Source organism: Tursiops truncatus, chromosome 6 (genome assembly GCF_011762595.2).
Source record: "Tursiops truncatus isolate mTurTru1 chromosome 6, mTurTru1.mat.Y, whole genome shotgun sequence".
NCBI classification, from domain to species: domain Eukaryota; kingdom Metazoa; phylum Chordata; class Mammalia; order Artiodactyla; family Delphinidae; genus Tursiops; species Tursiops truncatus.
In genome coordinates this window covers 25809218-25819722 of record NC_047039.1, presented here as the reverse complement: position 1 = coordinate 25819722, position 10505 = coordinate 25809218, and the positions used below count along the sequence as shown (strand labels likewise).

Below are 10505 nucleotides of genomic sequence, written 5' to 3'. Positions count from 1 at the left end.
TGGGTCCAGATAGGGAAGCAGACTTAATACCTCATTAAATCAATGTGGCTAGGATTCAAGACAGATAAGCCTCTATCAAACTGGGCTCTGTACAAAATTATGCTATATATAAAGTCCCAAGGGATTATCATTGAGCCATACTGTGTATATCTGAAATTAAGTATTTATTGATTTACATCTTGATCAAATATAAACTCTTTGGGGGCTGGGATATCACCTGGTTTGTTAATGGTTACGTCCACACTGCCTAGAACTATGTCTAGCACTAAGTGGGTGCTTAGTAAACAGAGTCCAAGGAACTAAGTAGTTGAAAAGTCATTCGAGATTCCTGTGTTTCCAAGACTTCAGACTTTGTGTAAAACAGAAAGCACCACTCAGGAGGATAAATAATCCAAATATTCCACCTTCTCTTGATGTTGATTATATTTATACCTTCTTATCTATTGCTGCATAGCAAGCCATCCCAGTAACAGTTGTTCATTTTCCTCACAAATAAGCAACTTGGTCAGGACTCAGTGGGGACTGCTCATCTCTACTCCGTGTAATATCATGTGAGTGGCCCAGCTGGGGCTAAAGGATCTATTTCTAAAATGGACTGCTCACTCAGTGCCTGTCCATTGGTTTCCTCACAGCATGGCAAATAGGTTTCAGGAGTAGGAAGCAGATGCTGCCAGTCTCTTAAGGCCTAGTCCAGAAATTGGCTCAGTTGTTTCCACTGTATTCTACAGGTTAAAACACACTGAGCCCACCCAGACTCAAAATGAGGGGACATAGATCCTCACCTCTCAGTGAGAAGTCTCCAGAATTTTTGGCCATGTTTAAATTTGTTACACCCACCTTCTCCAGAGCAGACAAGTAACATCAAGCAGCCTTCTGCATCCCCAGTTTCTGCTCCCCAGATACAACCACATTCAAAACTTTGTTTCCTCTGATATTTATCACTGAATTTCTACCTAACATGCTTATGCTGTGATTTCTTGGTTTTTCAGTTTTAGACATTAAATTTAGACATCATTTTAAAATACTGGGCTGGCCAAAAAGTTCGTTCGGGTTTTTCCATAATGTCTCACGGAAGACTCAGATGAACTTTTTGGCCAACCCAATAATTAGACCTATCATCCCCACCTTTTTTTCCCCTGGACACATCTGTCTGGAAGCCCTCTGTCCTGCTCTAATCCTGGCTGTCTGGACAGATTATAAAAATGAACTGAACAGGTGGCAACTTGAAGAATGTGAAAATTAAAACACATTCCAAATACTTATAGTTAATAAGGTAAAGACACTACTAAATATATGTGTTCAAGTAAGTTAAGTTATTGGAGAGTCACCCCTTTGGGCAAGGACATAAAATCCCCTACTCTAATCCCTTTAGGGTGCTCCTAAACCATGTATGACTTGAATGAATGCTACACAGACTATCAAAGTGTTCTGAAACTTATCAAGGAATACCTTATACATATTCTCAGATAGATCAGTTTTTTTCTGTCCTTTTATTGGATACACTAAGAAGTTACATACAGAATTACTCTCAATTTGTCAAGGGCTAAAATTTCCGTCATAGTCTCTGGTGAGGTCTACTGTCCTTTGCATGGCTCTGGATTCCGTGGTTTTTAACCAGCAGATCCAAAAGGTGCTGGGCAGGCTCACAGCAGTGATAATAAATACATAAGTAAGCAGACTAATATGCAAATAATTTTGTTTTCAATATAGGAAACAATTATTCTAAAGCTGGTTGTCAGGCATTTCCTTCCTTTTTGTTATCTCTCTCCATATGGCTGTTACCATCATTTCTGCAGTAAAATTTATGAGACCTCTGCAGGTGGCACTGAAGGACACAAAAGGAGAGGCTTCTCTGAACACCACTGACCACCAGTGCTTCAGCTCCTCGCAGACCATGTTGTGGCCTCTGCATTTCACCGAGAAACAGGAGGGTCTCTTCAGATAGGTGGGTCAAGAGTTTTAGTATACAACAGAATTATCCAGGATGCGTGTTAAGATGCGTATTTTTGTGACCCACCTCCAGAGACTCAGCAGGCCTAGTCTATGCCCTAGGACTCTGCATTTTTGCAGACTCCAAGGTGGTTTGGTGCAGGTCTCCACTACACCAGAAAACATAGTCCTAGTGCCTAGGGCTGCTTTCCTTAACAGTCATCTAGTAAAGCAGCCTTGAGACTGCGCACTCACGGCCCCGCAGTATAATTACTGAGGCTACTATCGTTGGATTTGGTTAACCCCTGGTGAAATGCATTTACGTCTTGTGAACAGTGAAGTGAACACCGACAAAGGCTGTGTAACAACGCCCAGTCAGGACGCACAACAGCCTCCTCTCTGTGCCCCTACCAGTCAGTCCCCACCCTGGAGGCCACAAAACAGTCGTGTCCGCCACCATCGCCCTAGCTGCGTGAAGGACGCAGTGCGTCGCCGCCACGCCACGGAGTCGCACAGCCTGCCAAGGCACAGAGCAACGCCTGGTCGGGTGGTCATGACTTGGAACGCACGCGGCCAATCGGCGTCCGGCTTGTTTACGGGTGTCAAACGGCGGGCGCTGATTGGCCGGTGCAAACCAGGCCACTTCCTCTTAGCCTCATGCTTTCGGGGCGTTGCATCACCTCTAGACTCTTGGCCAAGGCGTAGACACGGCTCCTTCCGACGTACTCAGGCTCGGAGGCCCCTCAGGTACGCCTGGTACTGCTCGCGGAGGCCCCTCAGGTACTCCCCATCCTGCCCGCGGGGCCCCTCAGGTCAACCTGTCCTGCACACGGGCCCCTCAGGTACGCCCCTTACTGCCCACTGGGATCTACAGTCCCTCCGGTACACAAGATTTTTTTTTTTTTTAATGTTTATTTTGGGCTATGGGTTAGTTACGTGCATATCCGTTTCCAAGGAAAACATTGGGAGGAGGTCTAAGTGGGGCGAAAGAACTCAGAACCAGGTACCAATCCTTGCTTAGCTCTCGGGCCGAGGATTACAACCCTTGGAAGTTCCTCAGCTTCAGCCTGGTATCCTGGTAACACATGAACTGCTGGGTGGTTCTCAGAATTTGGTGTGATCGAGCTTACTGGAGTTCAGAAGGTGGACGAAATTACTTGAAAGTCTAGGTATTCATAAGAACAAATCAATAAATGCCCACGAATGGGCATTTATTGCTGGGTGCCTGGGATTAGAGGGAAGTCCCCGTCCTCGGCTCTTACACAGTCTAATAATACAGTATTCCAAGTGCACAGAGGAGGAAGACAGTTCCTAAGTGGGATTTCGAGGTGGGAGAAGGAGAAGGCTTCTCAGGAACTGCAGTGGGTTTGGAGCCTTGAAGATAAGTAGGAACTTGGGGATACGGTGCAAGGGACTGTAGTATAATGTATAGCAGGATTTTAAAGTGTGTGTGATTCAGGAGATGGGGAGTTGTTGTAGTCACTGCAGTTTCGTGTGAGGAACAAGTGGAAGATGATGCTTGGCTTCCAGCCTTATTGAATTTGTGGTTTCCTTCTTGAGTGAAGTGGTGTTTGAAGTGAATCCAGAAGGGAAGATAAGTTTTTTATTAGGTTTGACAGTATTACTTTTAGCATTCATTCAGGTGTTGCAGAGAAGTCAGGAAGAGTGAAACTAGGGGCAAAGCAATTGTTTTAGGGATTTCTAAGTAATACGATGAACTTTTACAAAGTAAATATCAGTAAAATGGTGGACAGTATGTCTTCTTCATAAGTGATTAGAGAGTGAATTATAGGGAAGAGAAGGCAGCTAAATGCAGATTGCACTCTTAAATGTTTTTGGAAAGATGATATAGTGACTGGGCAAAGGCAATAGAGTAGAATTTGTGGACAAAGTAGTAATGATAATAATTTCTGTAGATGACATGTGATTGCTCAGATAGCCATTATTTCACTTAACGTTAAATTAGCATTGTATTTACAAACTTTATTTTACAGGTGGCAGAATTGAGGTTTAAAGGTTGAGTAACTTTTCCTATAAGTCACATACTAAGTTGTGGCACCAAAACTGTCAAATTCCAAAGCCAACCCTCTTAACCATTATCCTTGCCAAGAGGAGCCCCCGGAGTGGGATATTTGAAAGGCAGGTGGGGGAACTATCACTGATGGAAACTAAGGATGCTGACAAAGGGATTTGTTCAAACTTTTTGAGCACTACCATGTGTAAGCACATGGTAAGACAGTAAGAGGTTAGACAGTAAAATGCTTTTGCCAGCAATAAGTTTACAGTTGAGTTGGAGAGACAGGCATGCAATACAAATAAACCATAATGTGTAGAAGAGGAGCAGATTCCGGGCAGGGGGATATTAGTTTTGTAAAAAGGGGATTGGTAAATCCCCATAGAGCAGAGTACATTTAAGCTAAGCAGTGCTAGAGTATTTGGAAAAAGGGCCTGAACGCAAAGCAGTATGTCAGCAAAGCAGTTTTGTTTCTCAGCAGTGTCAAGAATGTGATGTAGTTGGAGCTTGAGTTTTGTAAGAGTAAAGGCCAGGAGTAGTAACTGTGGGTAAGATCATGCTGCCCCACTGAAAAGTTGTACAGAAACCATTGGGAGTGAGGAACCATTGCATTTTTCTTTTTTTAATACAGAAGTGATACTTTCAGAACTTTTCTATTAGGAAGGTGGTGTGTAGGCTGTATAGTATTTATTTTTCCCTTTATTTTTAAACTTTTTATGATAAAGTTAATACATACTCAAAAATAATCAAGACAGAGTAATGTGAAATAAATAAAAATCTGTTCTTTCACGCCTTCCTCATCTAATCCTATTCTCTGGTGGTAGCCATTGTTAAGTTTGGTGGGTAACCTTCTAAATTAAATACAGAATTACTTAAACATAGACTTAGTGTATTTTTAATCTCTTGAAAATATTATAATACACATAGTATAAATTGCTATAACTGTGACTTGCTGTTTTCTTTCTCAGTATGTATAAGGAATATATATATTTGATATATTATGATTTATTATCTTTAATGCCTGCATGGTATTGATGTACCATAATTTATTTTAGTCTATTATCTATTCATGGATATTTAAGTTTTCAGATATTTGTCTATAGAAATGCTTCAGTTGATATCTTTGTACATATTTTATACATTTGTGTAAGTAAATCTCTGGGTTATATGTTAATAGGATATAAGTAGTTTGTGAAAAGGCTGGAGATAGACCCACCTCTTGGGTTAAATTTGACTTAATGTAACAAGTTATGAAGACCTGAGAATGAGGAAGAGGGAATAGAGAAATAGACTTAGAAGTCAGACCCACATGACTTGGTGATCACCTGGATGTGGGGATCATCTGGTAGTATTAAGGGTAACTCAGAAATTTCAGGTAATGGGAAGGAATAGTGGAACTACTAGTACAGTGGAATTAAAAATGGGAGCAAGTGTGGCAAGGAAGATCATGAGGTTTATTTTAAACAAAAATGTTTTTGGTATGCTTTTCCAAGATCTGTGGAGGTAAATACAAGTAAAGGTGAAGGAGGGTATCTAGAAATTGCTGAACAGGAAGTTGAGGCTAAAGAGGTCTGCAGGAGTCATGGAGTAAGGAAGATAGTGGAGGCCTTGGATTATAGTTAAAGGGAAGAAGAGGAGGTTGCTTCCCTGAGCCTAACCTGGTAGGGTTAATCTCCCTCTTCTTTCTGCTCCCCCTTTCCCCCAAGAGCCCTGTGGTTACTGGATGCTGTTGTGCAGGTACAGCTCTCCAGTGGATGTGAGGGGCCAGAGCAATCCTGTGATTTATGCATGGGGGCCGTTTCTCCTCAGCAGCCGCCATAGCCCGGTCACTGATACATGGCTCTTCCTGGAATAGTCTATACCATTACATGGATCTTTGGGTTTGGCCAATAATGCAGTGGTTCTTAATCTTTGGGGGGAGTAGAGGCTCTCTAGAAAATTTTATAAAAGTTAAAAGCCATCTTCACAGAAAGCTTAAATCTCATTTTCTCAAAAAAAAAAAAGTTCAGATAGATATTCCAGAATAATTGTCAGAACAGTTTAAGAGAATGACTTAAATTTTGATGTGCATGCTCATCTTCTAGGATCTTGTTAAAAAGCAGGTTCAGATTCCTCAGTCCAAGGTGGGGCTGGTGAGTCTGCTCTAATCAACTTCCATAGATGCTGCCTATCATAGGACCAGCCTTGACAAGCATTAGGGGGTGACAGAAATAAGTATGTTGATATCTAAAGATCTGTTAGTCTTCAAATGTAACCCCTTAAGTTTCAATTGGCCTCTAGTAAGGTTGTCACTGAACCAGTAGGACTACTAAATCAGTAAATGCACAGACTAACACCTCTCTCCATCCTTCAAAGGCTGGAAATTATAACAAGAACTCAAGATCCAAAATACTTTTCAACTTCTGTTTAATAACATTTAATGGAACACCCTAATCAGAAATGGATAGTTGAGTTAAATGGCCCGCCTGTTCTTTCCTTATTTTTTTCCTATATAAAACTCAAAGGTACTCTCATATCTCAAAAATAAATGACAGGGGGACAAAAGGAAAGACACCGCTTGTAACAAACTTAAAAAAATGTTTTTTCTGATGTTAAAAATGTTTATTAAACAGATCACTCATTTCCATGTGTGACTCAGACCTCAGTGGCAAAATCTCATTTTTTATAGATTTTTCTCTTATGTGCAAAATCAATATCCTTTTAACTTTTTATCCCTTGTCTTGGCTGCTAGGAAGCTCACAGTCATATTTTAAATCAGTGTTGCTAATTGATAAAAGCATAGGAGCTGCATGATTTAAATTTTCCCTGATCCTGAATTTCCATATAATTTTTAGATTCCCTAATTTTATTTTTAATCAATGTGTGTATTTGCCATTTTATGGTTAATCTTTTGGTTAGTCTCTTCACATTCTCTGTCAAATAAAATAGAATAGAAATTAGTTAACATAGTAAGACTATATTTGTCTTTGAAATTCCATAATTTCTAGCATTGCTTTATATACATAAATTTATTTTTTATTTGTTTTTTATAAAAAAAAATTTTTTTTTGATGGCATGGGTCAATTACTGTACTTAGGCTTTGATGTTTTCAGAATTGGTTGAGGTATGTAAGTTTCTTTGCTCCTAGAGTCAGTTATCCCAGAGTGTTACAGTTCTTGTGTTCTTAAGGTTTTCCACCTACTCTGTTGTTTTCTCATTATTAGCAATTCTGTCCCCTTCTAATCTGATGTTGGCTTGGAAATCTGGTCACCAACCTTATTAGAATTATAAAGTGAGAATAAATAGGCTTTGAGGAGGAATGGGCTCGAGGATGCTCACTAGATAGTTAAGCCCCGACTGATCAAATGTTTCTGAAAGAAGTTATTAACAAACTTCTGAAAAAAAGATACTTTAAGACTTCTCTCACCAGGCACTAAATCAGAGAGATATAGAGTTTGTCTTTTACAAAAATCATGAATAAACAACAAAAGTGATAAAATGTAAAATTAGAATGAGCTAGGAATTATTTGAATGTGATTCTCATCTTTTTAGCTTTAAAATTTTTTTAGGTTTTGCCTGTTTCCCTCAGAAAGATTAGGTTGATTCAACAGAAGTGCTTTCTGTCCTGTGAATGTAGGTAAGAATTTTTACCTACTTTGAGATTTATTTTTTCAGATTAATGAATTTTTAGTATCACTAGACAGAATTGCCAAGATTTTCTTTTCTTTTTTTTTAAGTGTGTTGTCTACAATTACTAAATGTTATACTGTAGTTGTAGAATAAGTGAAGAGTGTGAATTGGACACAGATTCTGAAATAAATTTAAAGGTACCATATATTTCTACTTCATACCATATATAGAAATAACTCAAGATGGATCAGTGGCCTAAATATAAGAGCTAAAACTTCACAACCTTGTTATCTGTAGTGGTCTCTTAGATATGACACCAAAAGTTGAAGTAGCGAAACCAATAAATAAACAGGACTTCACCAAAATTAAAAGTGTTTGTGCTTCAAAGAATATATACCATGACGAAAATAAGAAACAAGCCACGGAATGGGAAAAAATTTTTGCAAATCCTGTAACTGATAAGGGGATTTTATCTAGAATATAAAGAACTCTTACAACTCAGCAGTAAAAAGACAACCCAGTTAAACAATGGGCAAAGGATGAATAGACATTTCTCCAAAGAAGGTATGAAATGGCCAATAAGCTCAACATCACTAATCATTAGGGAAATGGAAATCAAAACCACAATGAGATACCATGTTATACCCACTAGGATTTCCTATAATCCAAAGATGGACGATAAGGAGTGAGGATGTAGAAAAACTGGAATCTCATTCTCTGCAGGGAGAATGTAAAATGACACAGCAGCTTTGGAAAACATTTTGGCAGTTTCTCAAAAAGTTAAACATAGTACCATATTACCCAGCAGTTGTACTCCTAGGTATTTACTTAAGAGAGCTGAAAACACATGTCCACATAAAAACTTATACATGAATGTTTATAGCAGCTCTGTCCAAAAGTGGAAACAATGCTAATGTCCATGAACTGATGAATGGATAAACAGAAAGTGGCATATCCATATGATGAAATATTATTCAGCCATAAAAAGCAATGAAGTATGAGTGCATATCACAACATGGATGAACCTCGAAAACATAATTCTGAGTGAAAGAAGCCAGACGCAATAGGCTGTATATACATAATTTCATTTATGTGAAATGTCCGGAATAGGAAAATCTAGAGAGGCAGAAAGCAGATTAATGGTCTCCAGGAGGCTGGGGAAGAGGAGAATAGAGAGTGACTGCTAATGTGTACAAGTTCTTGGAGGGCAGAAATGGGAGTAGTGAAGAAAATGTTCTGGAAGTAGTGAGTGGTGGTGGTTGCCCAACCTTGTGAATATACTTTAAAAAAAAAAAAAAGGTAAAAATGAATTGTACACTTTATTATTTTTTTTTAATATTTATTTATTTATTTGGCTGCGCCAGGTCTTAGTTGCAGCATGCGGGACCTTCGTTGCGGCACGTGGGATCTTTTTTCAGTTGTGGCATGCGGGATCTAGTTCCCTGACCAGGGATCAAACCCAGACCCCCTGCATTGGGAGTGTGGTCTTAGCCACTGGACCACCGGGGAAGTTCCATATTATATACTTTAAAAGGGTGAACTTTATGGTATGTGAACTTTACCTTAAAAAAAGGGGAATTTTTTTTAAGTACTAGGTAGTATCATGGCTAGTGATAGGTACATCTATTTTAATGTATTGTACTCTGTTATTTCTAGACTTCTCTTTTGAGAATAATAAATTTGATTTCTCTTGCAGTAACAAAATGGTTCAACAAGTTCCAGAAAACATCAATTTTCCTGCTGAAGAAGAGAAAATCTTGCAGTTTTGGTCCGACTTTAATTGTTTTCAGGAATGCTTAAAGCAATCAAAACATAGGCCAAAGTATGTGGATTTCTTTGGTAGAGTCTTTAAGAATAAGAGGTCTTCCGAATAGAGTTTATATGTCACTCTCTTCCTTTACACTTTTCTCATTATCACTACCCTCATTTAAGCATTTAAACTAGTAGTGTAATAGCCTCCTATTGTGGTACTTCCTGCCTCTAGTCTTCATTCACCTAAAGACCAGTCCTTTCTTTAATTACTGTTTTCATCATGTGTCTCCTGTGCTCAAAAACTTTATCATAGGTGTTTGTTGCCCTATTTTATAGATAACTCAGGATCAGAGTGAATAATTTCCCTTATATCATGGAACTAATTAATGAAGGATGGATGGTCCAATACAGGTCTCTCCAACTCTGTCATAATTAGCTTTTTTAAAGGCAGGGCCTACAGTAGATATCTAATCAGTTATGTCTGAGTTTCCTAGCCTCGCAGCTTTTCTTCTCCCCAAAGGCTCTACAGTTACAGGAGCTATCTATAGAAAAATGCTGTCCTAAATTTTTGCTATCTGTTTTAAAGTAACTTAACGTATTTTTATTACCTCTTAGATTTACCTTCTATGATGGGCCTCCTTTTGCAACTGGACTGCCTCACTATGGACATATACTTGCAGGGACAATTAAAGATATAGTTACAAGATATGCTCACCAGAGTGGGCTTCACGTTGACAGAAGATTTGGATGGGATTGTCATGGTTTACCTGTGGTATGTTTGAGTCACCAGCCTTATAATGTTTTGATTTTTTTAATAAGCATTAGATTTCATTATATAATATGTTAAAGTATGAATTTTTGCTATAATCAGACTTTCTTCATTTTTATAATACTATTTATAGTTCATTTTCTCTGTAGATTTTCTGAGAACTAATTTTTTTTAATCTGTTTTCTAGTTTTGTCGAATTGCATTTGCTTCATAGGGCAGGGATGTTAACAATCTTATTGCAAATTTTCAGGAATATGAAATTGATAAGACACTGGGAATCAGAGGACCAGAGGATGTAGCCAGATTGGGGATTGCAGAATATAACAGTCAGTGCCGAGCCATTGTGATGCGATATTCTACTGAGTGGAAGGTATTTTTGGTTATTTTAAGTAGAATTAAAAAAAACTCTAGCTTTTAAATGGGGGTTGAAAT

General features: G+C 38.7%; 1 protein-coding gene and 1 non-coding gene across 5 annotated transcripts in view; both read left to right on the top strand.

Moving 5' to 3' along the window:
* The first annotated feature begins 2564 nt into the window (after positions 1–2564).
* IARS1 (isoleucyl-tRNA synthetase 1) overlaps positions 2565–10505 on the top strand; it is an 84321-nt gene continuing 76380 nt past the window's right edge. For 2 of the 4 annotated variants that reach the window (XM_019940482.3, XM_019940485.3), the window contains exons 1-4: positions 2639–2771; positions 9249–9374; positions 9920–10076; positions 10324–10443. In XM_019940482.3, the coding sequence (XP_019796041.2) occupies positions 9256–9374; positions 9920–10076; positions 10324–10443 (396 nt within the window). In that variant the 5' untranslated portion in view covers positions 2639–2771; positions 9249–9255. Of the gene's footprint in view, positions 2772–9248; positions 9375–9919; positions 10077–10323; positions 10444–10505 lie in introns of all 4 variants that reach the window. The other 2 variants (XM_019940483.3, XM_019940484.3) reach the window with 2 other exon arrangements.
* On the top strand, positions 5651–5783 carry LOC117312858 (small nucleolar RNA SNORA84). Its single transcript, XR_004527263.1, has one exon. It is a non-coding gene; the product is annotated as a small nucleolar RNA SNORA84 (small nucleolar RNA).